Source organism: Marmota marmota, unplaced genomic scaffold, assembly GCF_001458135.2.
Source record: "Marmota marmota marmota unplaced genomic scaffold, marMar, whole genome shotgun sequence".
Lineage (NCBI taxonomy): Eukaryota > Metazoa > Chordata > Mammalia > Rodentia > Sciuridae > Marmota > Marmota marmota.
Window position 1 is genome coordinate 43239297 of NW_026000093.1, and position 20674 is coordinate 43259970.

Consider the following 20674-nt stretch of genomic DNA (forward strand, 5'->3'; position numbering starts at 1 on the left):
CCTTCTTTCCTTCCTTCCTTCCTCCCTCCCTCCCTCCCTTCCTTCCTTGCTTTTCTTGGCTGTAAAGCAGGCAGGTGAGAGGAGCCCTCACTGTGCCCCCAGTCCAGCACTCTGGGACACTTTGCTTCACATTGTTGGAGCTTCACACTGCAGTCTCTTCCAGGCAAACCCTGGGGGATACTCCCTTGCTTTTGAGGCTGTTGTTTTCTCACCATCCACTGACTTTTCGTTTACCCCTGCTTTGTGGAACTATGACTTCAAACTTTTGTGTATGAGAATAAAAGGCATTCTAGGTTTTGTAAAGCCTCTTTCTCTTTGCATGAGTTGATTCCTGTTAAGTTTTCTCCAGTGTCAGTCCCACCTGCTTCGGGCGTCTCGGGTAAACTCCTGGATATGCTAGTCTCCTCTCCTCCTCTGTTTCTCTTAGACCCTTGTAACTACCCTACGCACAGGGCCTTTCACATCTACCTCCTTATTATACTTGGCAGCTATATGAGGCTGGGGATTTTATATCTTTATGCCTCTGTGCTTAGTAGGTACTTAATGCATTTTTGTTGAATGAATAGACAGATGAAGTTATGACCCCAAACAAAACAGAACACCTTTTCTAATTGAACAAAAAGAAAATGTTTGAGATGAGTCTATTTGTCTTTGTAGATTACCATATAATGATTTTTCCTTTTTGTAGACACTATATAAACACTACAGGTAACTTTTTTCAGCTGATATGACTGTAGAAGGACTCTGTATTTCTTTGTAAAAACTTTTTATTAGTTCTTTTTACTTACACATGACAGTAGAATTAATTCTGATATATTTATATAAGCATGGGATATATGTTATTCTAATTAGGATCCCAGTCTTGTGGTTGTATGATGTGCAAATTGACTGTGGTGTATTCATACATGTACACAGGAAAGTTATATCAGGTTTATTCCACTGTCTTTCCTATTCTTATCCTCCTTCCCTTCCCTTCATCCCCCTTTGTCTAATCCACTGAACTTCTATTCCCCCCACATTGTGTGTTTAGAAGCTCAATTCAAAATGGCCAAGCTATTGAACCAACTGAAGTGTTCTTCAACAGATGAATGGACAAAGAAATGTGGTAATGAAATATTACTCAGCCATAAAAAGAATGACTTTATGACTTTTGCTGGTAAATGGATAGGTCTGGAGACTATCATGCTAAGTGAAATAAGCCAATCCCCCCAAACCAAAGGTTGAATGTTCTCTCTGATAGGCAGATGTTACTTGTAGTCTTGATAATTGCCATTCTGGGTGGAGTGAGATAAAATCTTGGTGTAGTTTTAATTTGCATTTCTCTAATTGCTATGATGTTGAACATTTTTTCATTAATTTGTTGACTATTCATATTTCTTCTTTGAGAAGTATCTGTTGAATTTCTTTGCCCATTTATTGATTGGGTTATTAGTTTTTTGATATTTAACTGTTTGGGTTCTTTGTATATCCTTGAAATTAACATTTTATCTGAGGTGTGGGTGGCAAAAATTTTCTCTCTCTTCACTTTCTTGTTTTCTTTGCTGTGAAGAAGCTCTTTAATTTGATACCATCACATTTATTGTTTTTTGATTTTCCTTCTTGTGCTTTAGGCATCTCATTAAGGAAATTAGTTCCTAAGCCAACATGTTGGAGTATTGAACCCTATACTTTCTTCTAGTAGGTACAAGGTTTCTGGTCTAATGTCTAGGCCTTTGATGCACTTTGAGTTGAGGTTTGTACAGGGTGAGAGATATAGGTTAAATTCCATTCAACTACATATGGATTTCCAATTTTCTCTGCACCATTTGTTGCAGAGGCTATCCCATGTATGTTTTGGTCCCTTTGTCTAGCATGAGATAACTGTATTTATGGGGGCTTGTCACTGTATCTTCTATTCCATCGGTCTTCATGCCTGTTTTGGTGCTAATACCATGCTGTTTTTGTTACTCTAGCTCTGTAGCTCTAATTTAAGATCTGGTATTGTGACGCCTCCTGCTTTGCTTTTTCTAGCTAAGGATTGCTTTGGCTATTCTTCCAAATGAATTTCATGAGTTATTTTTCTATTTCTATGAAGAATGTCATTGGACTTTTAATAGGAATTGTATTAAATCTCTATAGCACTCTTGGATAGCATGGTTATTTTGACAATATTAATTCTGCCTATATAAGAACATGAGACATCTTTCCATCTTCTAAGGTCTTCTTCAATTTCTTTCTTTAGTATTCTGTAATTTTCATCATAGAGGTCTTTCATCTCTTTTGTTAGATTGATTCTGAAGTATTTAATTTTTTTTCAAGGTATTGTGAATGGAATAGTTTTCCTAATTTCTCTTTCAACTGATTCATCATTGTTATACAGGAACACAATTTATTTCTGGGTGCTCATTTTGTATCCTGCTACTTTGCTAAATTTATTTATGAGTTCTAGAAGTTTTCTGACAGAGTTTTTTGGGTCTTCTAAATTGATTGGGTCCCAATCAATTGATAGGATTATGTCATTGGTTCACATAAATTGTTTGATCTCTTCTTATTCATATCCTTTTAATTTCCTTTTATGGGGGGGGGCATACCAGGGATAGAATTTAGGGGCATTTGACCACTGAGCCACATCTCTAACCCTATTTTGTGTTTTATTTAGAGACTGGGTCTCACTGAGTTACTTAATACTTCACTTTTTCTGAGGCTAGCTTTGAACTTGCAATCCTTCTGCTTTAGCTCCTGACCACTGGGATTACAGGCATGTGCCACTATGCCCAGCTTCATTTTTTTCTTTTGTCTAATTTCTCTGGCTAGAGTTTCAAGGACTATGTTAAATAAAAGTAAAGAAAGAGGTCATCCTTCTCTTGTTCCAGTTTTTAAATGAATGCTTTCAGTTTTTCTCTGTTTAGAATGGCCTTTGGTTTAACATATATAGCTTTTACAATGTTGAGGGAGGTATCTTCTTTCTTTCCCTAGTTTTTCTAGTATTTTAAACATGAGTGGATGCTGTGTTTTGTCAAATGCTTTTTCAGCATCTATTGAGATAATCATATGTTCTTGTCTTTAAGTCTATTAATGTTGTGAGTTACATTTATTGATTTCTGTAGGTTAAACCAAACTTGCATCATGGTGCACTACCTTTTTAATGATTTTTAAAAATGTGATTTGTCAGTATTTCATTAAGGATTTTTGCATCTATATTCATCAGGGTTACAGGTCTGAAGTTTTTTCCTTGAAGTGTATTTGTCTGGTTTGGGTATCAGGGTGATACTAGCTTCACAGAATGAGTTTGAAAGAGTTTCCTCCTTTTCAATTTCATGGATTAATTTGAGGAGGATTGGCATTAGTTCTTCTTCAAAGGTCTGTAGAACTTGGCCAAGAGTCCATCTGGTCCTGGGCTTTTCTTTGTTGGTAGGATTTTGATGGTGTCTCCAATTTCATTACTTGAAATTGATCTGCTTAAATTTTCTATATCCTCCTGGATTAATTTGGGTAGGTTATATGTCTCTAGAAATTAGTCAATGTCTTCAAAGTTTTCTAGTTTATTGGAGTATAAATTTTCAAAATAGTTTCTGACTACTCTTTCTATTTCAGAAGTGTTTGTGGTGATAGTTTCTTTTTTATCATGAATTTTACTAATTTGAGTTTTTTTCTCACTTTTTATTTTGGTTAGGTAGGCTAAGTGTTTATCAATTAAAATTTTTTTTTCAAAGAAACATTTTTTTTGTTTTGCTTTCTTTTAATTTTTAAAATTTCAATTTCATTGATTTTGTTTCTGATTTAAATTATTTCCTGTCTTCTCATGATTTTGGTATTGGTTTGCTCTTCTTTTTCTGGGGCCTTGAGATGTAATGTTAGATTATTTATTTATTGTCTTTCTATCTTTTAATGAATGAGCTTTCTGATTTTTTCTGCTATCCATTCATCATTCAATAGAGTACTATTTAGTCCCCAGATACTAGATTAGCTTCTATTTTTTTATCTTATTGTTGATTTCTAATTTCATTCCATTGTGATCTGATATAATTCTCTCTCTCTCTCTCTCTCTCTCTCTCTCTTTCTCTCTCTCTCTCTCTTTGCTAAGTGTTGCTTTGTGGCCTAAGATATAGTCTATTTTAAAAAAATGATCCATGTGCTGCTGAGAAGAAATTGTATTTAGTCATTGATGGATGAAATATTCTATATATGTCTGTTAAGTCTAAATTATTCATTGTATTTTTTAGTTCTATTGCTTCTTTATTTATTTTCTTTATTTGTTTGGAAGATCTATTTAGTGATGAAAGAGGCCTGTTAAAGTGACCCAGAATTATTGTATTGTGGTCTATCTGAGTCTTGATATTAAGAAGGGTTTGTTTGATGTACATAGATGCTCCGTTGTTTGGGGCATAAATATTTACAATTATTTTTTCTTCTTGTATAATTCCCTTAGGCAGTATGAAATGCCCTTCTTTGTCTTTCCTGATTAACTATAGTTTGAAGTCCACTTTGTCTGATGTGAGGACAGAAAGCCCTTCTTGTTTAAAAGATCCATACGAATGATATATTTTTCCCCATCCTTTTACCTTCAGTCTGTAGATGTCTTTGCCTATGAGGTGAGTCTCTTGGAGAGAGCATATTGTTGGGTCTTGTTTTTTAATCCAATCTGCCAGTATGTTTTTCTATTGATGAGTTTAGGTCATTTATAGTCAATATTATTATTGAGAGATGATTTTTATTTCATATCATTTTGATTTACTTCTAGTTTTTAACTTGAATTAGTTTCTCCTTTGATTATTCTTCTAGTTTAGTTTCTCCCTCTGCTGGTTTTCAATTTTATCTTTCATTTCTTTATGAAATATTTTATTGAGTATGTTTTATAGTGTAGTCTTTCTAGTTGTGAATTCTTTTAACTTTTTAATTTTTATTGTGGGGGACACTGTATTTCTGAGATGGGGCAAACTTAGGGCAGACTTCAAGTCTTTCAGATCAGCACAGGGAACTTCAGGTTGTTCAGTGTGGTGCCAGCACTTTGTAGTACATTTACGACGGTTTGGTTTCTAATTACTGTGTTATTCCTGATTTTATCTAATGCTTTTTTCCCCCTTTGGTAAAAAAAAAAAAAAAATACAGTTTATTGTTTACTGTGTAAAGTTGTGCATTTTGATTTTTTAAAAATTAGCCCTGAGTTCCTAGGGCTGTCCCCTGGTACAGTACTAATATTAGATTTGCTGAGTGAGTTTACATTCATTTTATCTTACCCTTTCTTAATTTAATATATTAGAATATCGGTACACTGGCCCAGTCCTTTCACACGCAGAAAGGCTAGTGTTTTTAGTCATTATGTCTTCAATCATCCTTCTTCTTTGCTCTGACTCCAGGTTTAGAATGGGTTTTTCTAATGTACAGTGACCCTAAATCTGTCTTGGGAGAGTCTTTCTTCAAATTACCCTTGATGATTGCTCTTTATCCAACTTTATTCTGTCCTTATATTCATTATTTTAATTTTCATGATAAATATTCCATTTATTACTTAGAAAGTACAAATCAATTAGATTATAGTTCAAGTGTTTTAAAATCACTTATTATATTTTGTCATTTTTCTTAATTGGGATATGATATTTCAATATCTTCCAATTTTGTTACCTCTCCAACTATAGATTATTAATAATAATTATTTTCTATAATTTATCAATAAAAATATCTTAGTTGAGCTACTATAACTTTCTAAAAACAATAATAATAAAAGATTCTCTAGTATTCAGTTCAAATTACATTACAGGGAAAGTCAGGCATGGAATCAATGAACATGTACTTACTGTTTACCTACATCAGCTGTACTAGGGATTCCTCATATAGTTCATTGTTTTGCACCTTCAATCTTAGTAGATATTTTAAGTATCAATATTATACTCAGAAAAAAATTGATCCTTTGAAACATAACAAATCTTCATCTTTTAAATTAACCTATTTAAAAAAATGAGCATTTTTGCATTTGTGGGATTTGAAGATTCGGATTAGTTAAGGTATTCAAAACAACACTCACAGGCATCAGTTTCTCTTTTAAAGTCTTGTTTTTTTAAAGTGTCAGAATTAGTTTAACTGATTGCTAAGTATTATTATCAAAATGGCATGATATTTATTAGCACAATGACATACATACAAAAGGTTGTAAAGATGAGAGTTAGGCATTGCTATATTCTTGACCTAGCTTCCATTTATTATTATTATTATTATTATTATTATTATTGATACTACTACTACTACTATTACTACTACTACTACTACTACTACTGCTGTTGCTGCTATTTGTAATCATCCAAGAGTGGACCTTTCAACTGACTGGCGATCCCTTGGGAAGGTGTTCAGTTCCCTGTACTCTGCCTGTTGAGCCATGTGAGGATGTCTTGTTTTCTTTAAAGCTTTTCATATAAACCTTTGTTCTTTGTGTTCCCATGGTGCTTTATGCACGAGTCTGTTTGAGCACATGCATTTCATTATAGTTACTTTCTTCTTAGACTGCATTTGGGCATCCCTCATTGAGTTTCTATTATATGTAAATGCATACCATTTCCTATAAAAACAATTTATAATCCTCCAGGAAGTCTGTGTCAGTCAGTCCAGATACCTGGTTGATTATAGTGGCTGGTTTTTTGCTGCCTGGGAATCTCAATATAGTCTTTGGTTAACTTTCTACAAAACAAGGGTGTGGACTAGGGATCTCTACACTCTTCTTTAACTCTACAGTGTTGTCATTATGTGATTCTAATTCATCACCAGAAATGTATTGTGAAATTGTTAATTAATGTTGCAGAATGCTTTGAGAATTTTTATTGAGAAGTAGCTACTTGTGGTTAGTGTTAGTGGTTCATAAGATGGTTTATAGATCTTTCTTATTTTCTTCTTTGTACTAACACCACATTGGGAAAAAAATGTTCTTTTAAGAATAAATTGTAGTCTTGTGGAATATTTTGATTGCTTACCAAGATTTAACTTTTAAAAACGAGCATCAGTATGGTGATCACAGAAACCAAGAACCTATACATGTCAATAGTGATTATAATCCAGAAAGTAGCAGCATGAATTTTCAAAATATTTTAAGTATGATAGCAAGTATTTATTCCTGTAGCTTCTTTGTGAAGGAGGCAAGAACAGTACTCTAATACCACTAAGACTTAGATTAAATGCTTATTTATTCCTTAAATTTTAAAAAACATATGTATCGAGTGCCTAGCAATTGAAGGTGCAGTGGTGAATAATTTAGCCTACTTGACTATGATGGTAGGGGAGAGAGATTTATAAACCAATATGTGGCTGATAACAGAAGATGGGCGGCTGGGGATGTGGCTCAAGCGGTAGCACGCTTGCCTGGCATGCGTGCTGCCCGGGTTCGATCCTCAGCACCACATACAAAAAAAACCAAAAGATGTTGTGTCCGCCGATAACTAAAAAAAAATAAATATTAAAAAATTCTCTCTCTCTCTCTCTCTCTTTCTCTCCCTCTCTCTTAAAAAAAAAAACAAAAAAAAACAGAAGATGGAGCAAATAACTCAGGTGTTGTTTGGTAAGGCTCCACAGAGAAGGTGATTTTTTAAAGCATGCTCTTTAAAGAATGAATGGAAGCATTCACTAGGAGAATAGGAGCAGGGCAAGAAGGCCCTTGCAATAAAAGAGAATGAATGAACATGGGTAAGGACCATGAGTGATGAATAGGCCTGGGAATTTGAAGAGCAGTATGAAGTTCAAAGCAGCTACATCAATATTGTGCAATGTACATATAAATGTGTAACCTAACAATTTTCAATAGCCATATTAAAAACAAACAAAATAGGTAAAATTAATAATAACATATCTTATCTAACTCAATATACCTGAAATATTTTCATATTTAAGTATTTAAATCACATTAAGTGCATATTTTACACTTATAGAATCAAAATATCTCAATTCGGGGTAGCCACATTTCAAGTGCTCAGTATCTGGAAGCTTAGAAATTATGTGTGGAGGCTGCGGGGTGGTGGTGAAAAGAATGAGAAACCACAAGTGCACTCTAGAAGAGAGGAGGAGAGATGACGTTGACATAGCTGTTGGCCTCATTTTTTGAAAGGCCTTGCTTAGGTGCCAGCTAAATTTAAAATTTATCCTTATAATATAGTTGCTAGTGACTATGTTTCTGAAATTATCTGTGGTACAGGACTATTTAAAAAAAATTTAAAAATCTATTGTAGACTAAAACTTCTGTAAAATATAATGGCAGTGAATTAGACAAATAAAATGAAGCATTCTTTTTTTTAGTATTAGATTTGACAGATGTAGTCTGGGTCCACTTTGTGCTGCTCTAACAATAACACAGACAGGATAATTAATAAAAAACAGAAATGTATTGGCTCACTGTTTTGGAGCTTGGGAAGTCTAAGGTTGGGGGTTGACATCTGACGAGGTCCTTCTTATTTTGCCATAATGGGTTAGAAAATATCATGTGTCAGAGGAAAGACAGGACAAAAAAGAGCAAGAGAGGGTGAACCCACTTGTAACACAGTGAGTCCATTCCCATGATAATAGCATTAGTTCAGTCATGAGGGTGGGGCCCAAGGGCCCTAAACACCTTTGAAAGCCTCATCTCCCAATATTGTCAAAATGGTGCTAAAAATTCAACATGTATTTGGGAAGGGACAAGAATTCAAACCATAGCAGATATCCAGTTTACAAAAGTGTCAAAACCAGATTTTTGCAACACTCTGATGCAACACTCTGTAATGATACAAATGTTCTGTCTGTCCTGGACAGTATGGTAGCCATAGTGTGCATATTGAGTGCTTGAAATATGGCTAGTGTGACTGAGAATTTAACTTTTTAATTTTATTTAATTTTAATGGACTTAAATTGAAATAGCTGCATGAGAATACTGGCGACTGTATCTGGTAGCAATAAATAGATTTACTCCTAATCTTTGTATTTACCGAATATGGACTAGTAAAAACAGTCTGTGGATTGGCTTCAGTCCCAAACCCATACTTTGAGTAGCACCATTTAGAACATGGATTCCCAGAGCTGGGATGGCTTTGTGTGTCAGCCAGTCACTTAATCTCTCAATGCCCTAGTTCCTCGTTTGTGAAATAAAGGTAATAATAAGAAACTACTTTATATGGTTGGGTCGTTATGAGGATTAAATGTGTTAATGAATGCAATGTACTTAGAACACTGTTAGATGCATGGCAATAAATGTATCTTGTTATTATCATTATTGTTTTCATTATTATTGTGTAGGTGATGGATATCATAAGCTAATGGAAACAAAGCCCAGTCTCTTTATTAATTCTTTGCTTTTTGTAGCCATTTAGACTTCTTTCTTCTAAAAGGCCTGCCGCAGTCCATGGTACATAGTTGGCATTCAATAAAAATAAAGTTTTGAACACATAAAATACTTTTGGAGCGCAGATGAAAAAGGAATTATTTTTTAGTGGAAAGGGAATTAGGAAAAGCATTGAGAAAAGATGACATCTGAAAGTGCCTCAAAGGACATGCTCGACAAGCAAAAAGGAAAGAGCACATCAGATATGGAAGCAGTGACACTCACTGGGTCATACTCTATTTAGAGGGAGATGCAGCATGTAACACTATTCGCCATATCATTGTTGCCACTGCTTCTTTCTCCCATTCCTAGTTCTCTTTGGTTTTAATATTTTAGTAGGCAGGATCACTAGGTAACAAGAGTTTCTATGTTTTAATAAATGCTGCCCTATTTTTGATAAGGCCAGTCACTGCCCCATTGCTTGAATATGATGGAGGAGGCTGGATACTAGCTGGGAAGGAAAGGGACAGGGGTGCTGCCTGAACAGCAGTCCCTGGGTTATGGGCAGATGGCCGTGAGAGTCTGGCCCCCTAACACATCATATTTTTTTACTTACATAGGTTATTTTGGGAAGAAAACCAACCCGAAAAAAAATGAAGTTCCTTATTTTCACATTTGTTGGTGTTGTTCACCTTTTATCCTTGGGCTCTGGGAAAGCTGTATACAAGCACGGCATCACTCAGAGAACTCTTCAAGAAATAAAAGAAGAAATAGCCAGCTATGAAGATGTTGCTAAAGCAATTATCAACCTTGCTGTTTACGGTAAAGCCCAGAACCGGTCTTATGAGCGATTGGCATTTCTGGTTGATACTGTTGGGCCCAGACTGAGTGGCTCCGAGAACCTAGAAAAAGCCATCCAAATCATGTACCAAAATCTGAAGCAAAATGGACTGGAGAACGTCCACTTAGAACCAGTCAAAATCCCGCATTGGGAAAGAGGAGAAGAATCTGCTGTGATGCTGGCCCCAAGAATTCACAAGATGGCTATCTTGGGTCTTGGCAGCAGCATCGGGACTCCCCCAGAAGGTATTGTTTTTCTTTTTCTTTTCAATTTGCTGTGTCCTTTATTCACTTGGCATAATTGATTACAAATATGCATAATTTATATTGTAATTCGGACAATAGAAAGAAAAGGAAAATATAATCATTTCCCAATCTATTGACTTACTGAGTTCTCTACTCTAACACTCCTCTTCTTCCTTTCTCCCCTTCCTTTCTTCCTTTGCCTTTTGAAAACAAAACAAAACTGATTGTGTAGGGTTACTTTTAAAATGAATGCTCTATAGCTTTTGGCCCTGATGCTTATAAGCCCCATCACTTAATAATTGTGATCTAATATAAAATTAGCATCACTCTGTAGAGAATCAAGATATATGTGAATAGAATACAAAAAAGAATCACTTCTAAGTGGCCTCAATGTGAAGAATTTCTTAGAATTAGTGAAGTAGAGAGGCTTGTGTAGTGAATCGATTTTAGTTTGTTGTTTTGTTATTATTATTTTACAGAATCTGAGACTCCAATGCAAGGAATTACCAAGGGTCATGTGTAAACTTATCAGAATCCTGGCTCAGTTTTATTAGACACAATAAATGCCTGGATAGGAAACAGCCAGTCAGTAGTGAGCTGTCAAGCAGTCTTGAATGTATTCATGAACTGATTTCCCATGGCAGATGAATTAGTTTCTATTCTTTTGACTTTCTCTTATTCCAAGAGAAGTAGAGAAGTAGATTGTCAGTTTTAAAAAAAATATTTATTGAGATATAATTCATGCATTATAATATTCATCTGTTTAAAACATACAATTCAGTGGTTTTTTAGTCTATTCAGAGTTATTCAACCTTATTGTAGAACATTTAGTTTGCAGAACACAATCTAATTGTAGAATATTTTCATCGCCCCCAGAAGAAGTTCCATTACCCACGAGGAACCCATCTTATCTGTATCTTACTGAGTCCTAAGCCCTACGCAACCCCTAATCTGCTTTCTATCTTTATGGATTTGCTTATTCTGGACATTTCATATAAATGGAATAATATGCTCTGTGTTCTTTTGTGACTGGATTCTTTATGGGTTTATCTATGTTGTGACATTCATTTTATGGATGTACTACATTTATCTTTTCATCAGTTGATGGACATTTGGGTAGTTTACAGTTTTTCATTATTATGAATAATGCTGCTACAGATGTTTATGCACAGGTTTTTGTGTGAACATGTTTTCATTTCTCTTGGCTATATACCAAGGAGTAGAATTGCTGGGTCATTTGGTAATGCTATACTTAATTTTTTGAGGTACTGCCAAACTGTTTTCTTAAGTGGCCATAGCATTTGTTTTAGTTTGCTTTTTCCTCACTGTGACCGAAATATCTGACAAGAACAACCTAGAAGAGGAAAAGTTTATTTTGGCTCATGGTTTCAAGATTCAGTCTATGGTTGGCTAATTCCATTGCTATAGGCCCAAGATGAGGCAGAACATAATGGCAGAAGGGAGTGGTGGAGGAAAGCAGCTCAGGACATGGCAACCATGAAGTAGAAAGAGAGAAAGGGGAAAGAGAGAGTTCCCTGCTCACTCATGACAAAATATAAACCCCAAAGGCATGCCCCTAGTGGCCTACCTTTTCTAGCCACATCTTACCTGCCTATAATTACTGCCTCGTTAATCTATATCATTGGATTAATCCACTGATTAGATTAAGGCTTTTGTAACATAATCATTTTACCTCTGAACATTTCTTGCATTGTCTTACACATAAGCTTTGGGGGGACCCTTCATATCTAAACCATAATTTTCTGCCCTGGGCCCTCAAAAGCTCATTCCCATCATGCAATGCAAAACATACTTAATCTATTTTCAAGACTCCCCATAGTCTAAACAGTTCCAGCATTGCCCAAAAACCCAAGACCAGAATCTCATTTAAGACTCAAGGCAAACTCATGAATGTTTTTCCCTATAAAGAGTAAAAGCAAATTACACATATTCAATGTATAATGGCAAAGGTAAATACCATTCTATGTGCTCACCAACAATATATTATGTGTTTTTTTCCCGTATCCTTGCCAACACCTGTTTTGGTTATACCTATCCTACTGGGTATGAAATGCTATCTCATTATGGTTTTTGTTTGCATTCCCCAAATGACAAATGACTTTGAACATCCTTCCATATTCTTACTGGCCATTTGTATGTCTACTTTGGAGATATAATTCTTTGCCTGTCTTTATATTGGACTACTTGGTTTTCAAAAATTGATTATTGATTTGGAAAAGCTCTTTATGTATTCAAATACAAGACCCTTTTCAGATACATGATTTTCAAATGTTCTCTTCCATTCTACAGATTGTCTCTTCTCTATCTTTATGGTAACATTTGCTGCAGAAATCTTGATTTTGATTTACTACGTTTTTTTCTTTTATAGTCTGTAATTTTTGTGTCCTGTCTAAAAAAAAACATTGCTTAAACCAAGGTCATAAATATACTTTTACTGATCTATGATTCTTAGTTGATCATTTTTTTTACTGTCAGTACCTTGAATATATTATCCCATTGCCTTCTGGACTCCACAGTTTCTGATAAGAAGTTAGCTGTTAATATCTTGGAAGTTCTTTTATACAGGATAAGTCATTTCATACTTACTGCTTTCAAAATATTCTCTTTTTATTTTTAATATTTTTACTTTGATGTACCTACATGTGGGTTTCTGTTTTTATCTTACATGTACATTCAATCTTCTTGTGTGTGTAGATTAATGTTTCTCATCAAATTTGGGAAGGTTTTAGCTATTATTTTTACAAATATTTTTCTTTCCTTTCGTTTTTCTCTTTTTCTTCTGATACTACATTTATGAGTATGTTCGTGCATTTAATGATTTCCTACATTTCTTCAAAGTGCTGCCCATTTTTATCCATTTCTTTTCTCTCTCTGTTTTTCAGTATGCATAATCTCTATCAATCTATCATGAAGTCCACTGATTCTTTTTTCCAGTAGATCAAATCTACTGTTGAAATTCTATACAGTAATTTTCTTTTCAGTTATTATAGTTTTCAACTCTAGAGTTTCCATTTGATCTTCTTTAAAAACTACTTTTTTATATTTATATATATTTTTTAGTTGCAGTTGTCACAACACCTTTATTTCACTTGTTTATTTTTTTATGTGGTGCTGAGGATTGAACCCAGGGTCTCGCACATGTGAGGCAAGTGCTCTACTGCTGAGCCACAACCCCAGCTCCTATTTTTATTTTTTAATATTATCCATTTGATCAGTCATTGTTATCATGCTTTTCTTTAAATATTTATTACTTTTAGTATTGCTTTTACAACCTTGAGTATGTTTATAATAGCTGTTTTGAAATCTTTGTCTGCTATGTCCTTTATTGGGGCCCCTTTGTAGCCAGTTTTTACTGTGTTTAGTGCATTTTGTTTAGTGCATGGTTAACACTTTGTATTTTTTTCCCTGATTTATAATATTTTAATTGAAAATGAACATTTTAAATAACATATAATATTTAAATAATATTTTGCCGAAAGTCTGTATACTTATTCCTCCCATTGTAGTCACTAGAGGTTGATTTTGTTGTTGTTGTCTTTGTTATCATTTGTTTGGTTTTCTTTTGTTTAATGACTTGCTTTGAAATCTGTTTTTTCCAAGTGTACAGCTTCTGATTTCCCTACTCATATTACTTTTATTTTTCCTTATTTGTTCTTTTAGCGTGTTTCCCTAATTGTCACCTTGGATCTGCGTGAGCCATTTATTGGTCAAAGATTATGCTTAAGTCCTCTTTTTACTCTTTAATGTTGGATGTTTTTGTGGCATGGAGTATGTTATTAAAACTGAGTGAGTTTATGTTTTTGCCCCAATTTCAGCCAGGACTTAGTTTCCTTTCTAATCACTGCTAAGAGAGTGTATTGGACATGCATATTGTCCTCCAGACTACTAGGATCATGTGATTTTATTTTAAATGCTGGCTTAATCATATTTTCCCTGGGGTGAGAATGGCTTATCTTTCAGTCTATATTTGATGAGAGGTTATGCTTTAGCCCCACAAGTGAGTAAGGCTTCTGCTCTTTGTTGATGAACCTGTGCTCAGATCAAGAAATGTTTACAAGTCTGATCCAGATCTTATTCTATTTGATTCTGAATAGGTATATCCTAGGTCATGTGTGTAGGTGTCCCTACTCCCAGAGCTTAATAGGATCCCAGGAGAGTACTTTCGGTTTTTTTCTCTCCCTGCTCTTTTAGTTGAAGTTCTGCTTGCTCTGTCATTTTGCTTGTTGCTCTCAGTATCACAAAGATACCAGCACCTTAATTTTTCTACCAAGCTTTCTGTTGTTTTCAGCAATACTTTTAAGTATGGAAATATCCATGATCTGCTTCAAATGAAGCCACTAACTGCAATGAAAACTATGGACTTTTTCATCCTCATGACATCTCTTCATCTTCATGGGAACTAGGTACAGTGATAACAAGATGTCTCTCCCAGAGTGACATCTTTAGCAGGAGTTAGAAAGGGAGGTTGATGGTTCCTGGTCTTCTTGGGCTGAAGATCTCAGAATGGGATTATTATCTATAAGGGAACTGAAATGGGGCAATCAGGGTCCCAGTGTTCTTGTTAGAGACCCTTGTGGTAGAGTTTCTACCCTATGAGGAGCTGGATAGAGGAATGGAGTTAGTCTTCTTGGCCATGTTTGCCTAGAACAGAACTGCAACAGGGAAATGGGCTTGAGGAAATGATAAACAATGGTAGCCTGAGGTTGGGGCTGTAGCTCAGTGGCAGAGCACTTGCCTAGCATGTGTGAAGCTCTGGGTTTGATCCTCAGCACCACATAAAAATAAACAAATAAAATAAAGGCACTCTGTCTATCTACAACTAAAAAACCAAACCAAAACAAAAAAACCAATGGTAGCCTGCCCTTGCAAGGGTGAAACCATAGCCCTAGACTGAGGACTGATGAGGATGGGTAGGAGCGGGTACCCCATCTTCTTGGCTATACTTGATTGAAATAGAGTGGCCACGACAGAATTTCTATAACACAAAGCTGGGGATGGGAGAGGGAAGCAGGTCGTTACAAATGTCACAACTTTCACTGTTCTTTTCAAGTAGATTTACTTGAAAAAAAAAAATATATATATATATATATATTATATATAAAATTATAATTTAAATTATATAATAATACATATATATATATTTGTAGGGATGCATGATGATTTATTTTTTTTAATTATGCCTTTATGTTTTGTTTTTAAGTAATCTTCACTTATAAAAAAGTTGCAAGTACACTACAAAGAACTTCCATATATCATCTAGATTGTTCAATTGTTAAAATTCTATCATATTTGCCTTGTTATTCTCTCTCTCTCTCTCTCTCTTTCTCTACACACACACACACACGCACACACACTATACTTTTCCAAAAAATTTGGGAATAAATTGCAGACATGAAGCACCATTATGTTTTTTGGGGGAGAGAGGTCTGCTCAACTTCCCACTCAACCATTCTGGAAGTATGACTAGGGTGGCCAGTTTTGATCTCTCTAAGACTGCATGAATAGGTAGTAGAGAACCCTAAGCTTCTTAGGGAGCCCCTCAACCTGGGTTCTAGTGTCATTCGGGAATTAGTTCAGTTGCCTTCTGTTAAGCACAAATCTGTGTTAGGTGCCTCTTTTTAAAATCCTCCCAAATGTCTTTTTTTTGTATTATTAGTCTTTTATTAAATGCTACTTTCTTCAAACCAATCTCATGGCCAAAATTTATTTCAGAAACAAGCACTCGGTGACTTTGAACTTGTGATCTCCTTCCTCAGCCTTCCTGAGTCACTGGGATTACAGGCATGTACCATCCTGCCCAGCCAGGAAAGGTGACCGAAATACTCTGGTCTGGATGGATTGGAAACAAGACATACAACCCTGTTGCATAATAGAACATACTGCAAGCCACAAATATGCACCACACGTGTAATTTAAAAATTTCTAGTATCTGTATTTAAAAAGATAAAGATACTGACAAAATTAAATTAGAATAATATAAAGATTTAACCTGTTATATCTAAAATGTTATCATTTAGATATGAATTACATATTCATAAGAGATATTTTACATTCTCTCCAAATGTCTTAAAAAGGCTAGACTTGACTTTCTTCTCTTCACTTCTTTTCCTTTTCTTTACTTCCCTTTCCCTTCCTCTTCTTATATTTTCTCCCTTTCTTCCTCATCTTTCTCTCTTCCCTTCCTTTCCTTCCTTCCATCCATCCAGAAAAACAGACTTTAACAGGTTCTGTGGTTTACCCAGGATTAGAAAACTGGTAACAGGGCATGTTGAGGCATACATAATTGTGAAACTCCAGAGTTGTGTTTTCAGTCATTAGACTACATTGCCTCACATACAAATATTCTGATGTTACTTTCATCTGTAAGATTCCTATTCATAGCCATGTGGCTAGAGCTGATCTGTTTTAAAAGTTACTGATACCTGAATTGTAATGCATCTTCTTTTTGGACACGTTTTTCTATTCTTGTTACTTTCTTATCCTCATTTCTCATTTTGTAGTGGGGCCTGCTCTTCCTTGGCTATCTGCCTGGTGCTGAAAACTAAGCCAAGTTACTGATTGCTCCTGGGGCCTTCAAATCCCAGGGGAAGTAAGTTATACTCACTGGAATCTATCCTGATGTTCCAAGACACACTTTCACCCCACTCCTCATTCCATGGGGTTCAAAGCAGATAAGCAGTTGTCTGGCAACTGGACTATTTTAGGCTCTGAGGAGACTACGCAGTTAGTCTGGAGCAAATATGGAAGATTTCCACAGGAAGTGGAGTAAAATCTGCATAGACGAATCTCAAGGTGTAAGCAGAGTGAGGCAGAGACATCTCCTAGCCATTCTCCCAGGAGGTCCACCTTATTATTTTGGCTTAGTCATTTAATTACCATAGGCCTTAACATTGTGACTTGAAAGATGAGAGTTAGTTGGAGGGGTAATCTGTAAGGTTTCCTTTAGATTGGGAGATATCATTTTTATGAGAATCTGCAAGGGATCAGGAGAGCTAGAATTCATAAGAGCTGGGTTCTCTCAGACATATGTGATGAAACAAATTCCTTGTATAACCAGAGATGATGGTTTTTTAGCTTTCCAATTTTAGGCTTGAGTTTTATAGTATGTGTTGGTTTCTCCATGTGACAAGGTGAGGGTTCTGTGATATATTTGTGAGTTTGCTGAAGGATATACAAGCAGTGTAAGTAAGAAAAGATGTAGAACAAAACACAGTCATAGAATTAAGACTTGAGAAATAATAATCTCCAAAGAATCCCAAGATAATAAAACTGATATGAGATTTGAACAGAACAAGTGGAAGAATGAGACTCAGGAGTCAAACCCAGAACAGTCTGACATATGGGCAAGAAACAGGAACGTGGGTAGAATGTATGGCTGTTCCCCAGCAGGCACAGCTCTGTTTTTCATGAAGTTTGGTCTCTAAGCCCGCTCAGTAGATCATTGAACATTTACTAATACATTTCTGCAGAGATACAGAGCTTTACCCAATACTATATGCTATAGATCGCATGTCTGATATTAGCTTGAGAGCTCCTGAAGGCCCGAAGAGAATCTTATCCATTTCTGTATTCTGAGATACTAACACCATATTCAGTAAGCAGTAGTTATTCGTTCAATGTTTGAGCAACAGTGTATTTTTTTAGGTAGGTCTTTCTTTGAGGTATTATTCAGTTGTAATAAAAAAAAAAGTGCCTCCCATCCAAGTACTAACCAGGCCCTGCTTAGCTTCCGAGATCAGACAAGATCAGGCGCGTTCAGGGTAGTATTTATATACAAATAGAGCTATGAAAAATTGTTCTATATATGTAGTAAGAATTGTGGTGCATTCTGCTGTTATGTATTAAAAAACAAAACCCATTTAAAAAAGTGCCTCCTCTTTCTATGTACTGAATCACAATGCTCCTGGCCGATTATCATTTAAAAAAATTTTTTTAGATGTTGATGGAGCTTTATTTTATTCATTTAGTTATTGAGAATTGAACCCAGTGCCTCACACATGCCAGGCAAGTGCTCTACCACTGAGCCACAGCCTCAGCCCCCATTATCATTCTCTTATAATTTTCCTGATTATAAAATCAATAACTGATAATCAGAAAATACGTACATAAATATAACAATTAGTAAAAATCATGTTTAAATTTTCTCTCCAGTGGGATCAAATGTATTTTTTTCTCCAATATTTCCATATTTATATATATATATGTTTTCATTTTACAAATTTGAGTTCATACTGCAAAAATTTTGTGCCCTTTTGTTTCATATGTGTGAACAATCACCACATACCAATAAATATCATTTGAAATAAGTTTTAATGTTTACAGAATTAAAATATATGAGTTAATGTAACCCAAGCCATGTTTTGGAATCTAGATATTTTTTTCATCTTTCTCTTTCTCTTCTTTTAAATGGTATGGCAATAATAATCCTTTATTATAAAAAATGCAAATCAATTTTTAAAGGAGATGTTTTTACATTTTTAACAAAATAGCAAAGGAATGACCAGGATATTCTAGGAAGTTGTAATAGAGAAGCAATAAATAATTTTAAAACTATTCCTACAGATTTTAGAAATGCCAATATAATTATTTGAAGCCATTTTCCATCCTAACAGTTTTAATTGTTTAAAGATATTAAAGCAAGATATGTATACACACACACACACACACACACACACATATATATATATATATATATATATATATATATATATATATAACATTATATGGGATGTTATTTATAATACAATGTAATACACATTTATATTACTAATATAAATATTGATACATTTAGGTTCTTGAAATATTTATCTTAAATTGTTTTCCAGAAATATTACACACATCTACTCCACTATCAGCAATGTAACTTTAATCATTGTATATTTGCCTGTGTAGTTATTTTTTTTTCTAATCCTTATAAATTTGATGGGCTAAATGTAATATTTCACTATTATTTTACCTTGCATTCTTTTGTTTATTGGTGACATTAATATTTTCATTTGAATATTGGCCACTTTCATTATTCTTCTTTAAATCATTTCGTTCTATCCTGCCCATTTTTCTGTTTATACCTAATGATTTTCTAAATTATGTGTAAGAACTCATTACATACCTAAAGGGCTTAAAATCAGCATACTACAGTGATACAGTCACAATAATGTTAATAGCAGCTTAATTCACAGTAGTTAAAGTATGGAACCAACCTAGATACCTTTCAACAAATGAATGGATAAAGAAAATGTGGTATTTATACTTAATGGAATATTACTTAGCCTTATAGAAGAATGAAATTATGACATTTGCTGGTAAACAAAAGGAGCTGGAGAATACTATGCTAAGCAAAATAAGCCAATACCAAAAAACCAAAGGCCGAATGTTGATGAAAATTCACAATAAGCAGGGGAGCTAGGGAAATATAAAGGTACTTTGGATTAGGCAGAGGGGAATGAAGGGAAGGGAGGGGTATGGGGGTAGGAAGAATAGTTGAATGAATTGATCATTACTTCCCTATTTCATATATAATTACCCTATATACATATATGTAGGTCTGTGTGATTCTGCAACATGTACAACCAGAAGAATAAGAAGTTATACTTCATTCATGTATGATGTGTCAAAATGCATTCTACTGTCATGTATAACTAATTAGAATTTTTTAAAAAAATTAAATGTGAGCCTGCTCTTATCAAAGCATACACCGAGCACGGAGCGGCCGAGTTCCGGCTCCCAGAACTGCCCTGGCCCAGGGCTAGGAGCCCGCGGAAACTGCTTCTCGGTCCGGGTCCTGCTGAGGGCTGGTCAGGACTCACCCGTTGCTTTGGTTGCCCTGCAAGGGGAACGAAATGCTGCCATTCACATAGGATACCAACATGGCAGAGATCTGATGTCATCAGAAAGCGGAGGAGGAGAGAACTTCATCAATACCAGCGGTGACAGAAACAGTTGGTCTCCTGGTAGGGGGGGTGAGGCACAGACACCCGAGTCTCTCTCGATTTGTCGTTGAGCCAGAAGGGAGGAGCCGGGCCGCCGCCAGCGCCCGGAGAAGGCCCAGTGGCTCGCCGGCGTGGTGACCGTGTGACCCCAATTGGAGAGGGGGCGGAGCGGAGCCGCCACCCGCGCCCGCAAGGTGGGCAGACTCCCGACCCAGTGGTACATGGGCGTGGTAGAAGGGGCAGGGCAGAGCTGCCGCCCGTGCCTGCAAGGTAGGCAGACCTGCGACAGACCGGCGGATCAGGCCCAGGAGCCTGCCGGAGTGGTACACACACCACCCTAATTGGAGTAGGGGCAGAGCAGAGTCGCCGCCCGTGCCAGGAACAGGCCCAG

At 35.6% G+C, this 20674-nt stretch overlaps 1 protein-coding gene across 3 annotated transcripts in view; it reads left to right on the forward strand.

Moving 5' to 3' along the window:
- Cpq (carboxypeptidase Q) overlaps positions 1-20674 on the forward strand; it is a 437300-nt gene that overhangs the window by 58429 nt on the left and 358197 nt on the right. For all 3 annotated transcript variants that reach the window (XM_048782833.1, XM_048782834.1, XM_015485985.2), the window contains exon 2: positions 9868-10333. In XM_048782833.1, coding sequence (XP_048638790.1) covers positions 9868-10333 — 466 coding nt within the window. The remainder of the gene's footprint in view (positions 1-9867; positions 10334-20674) is intronic.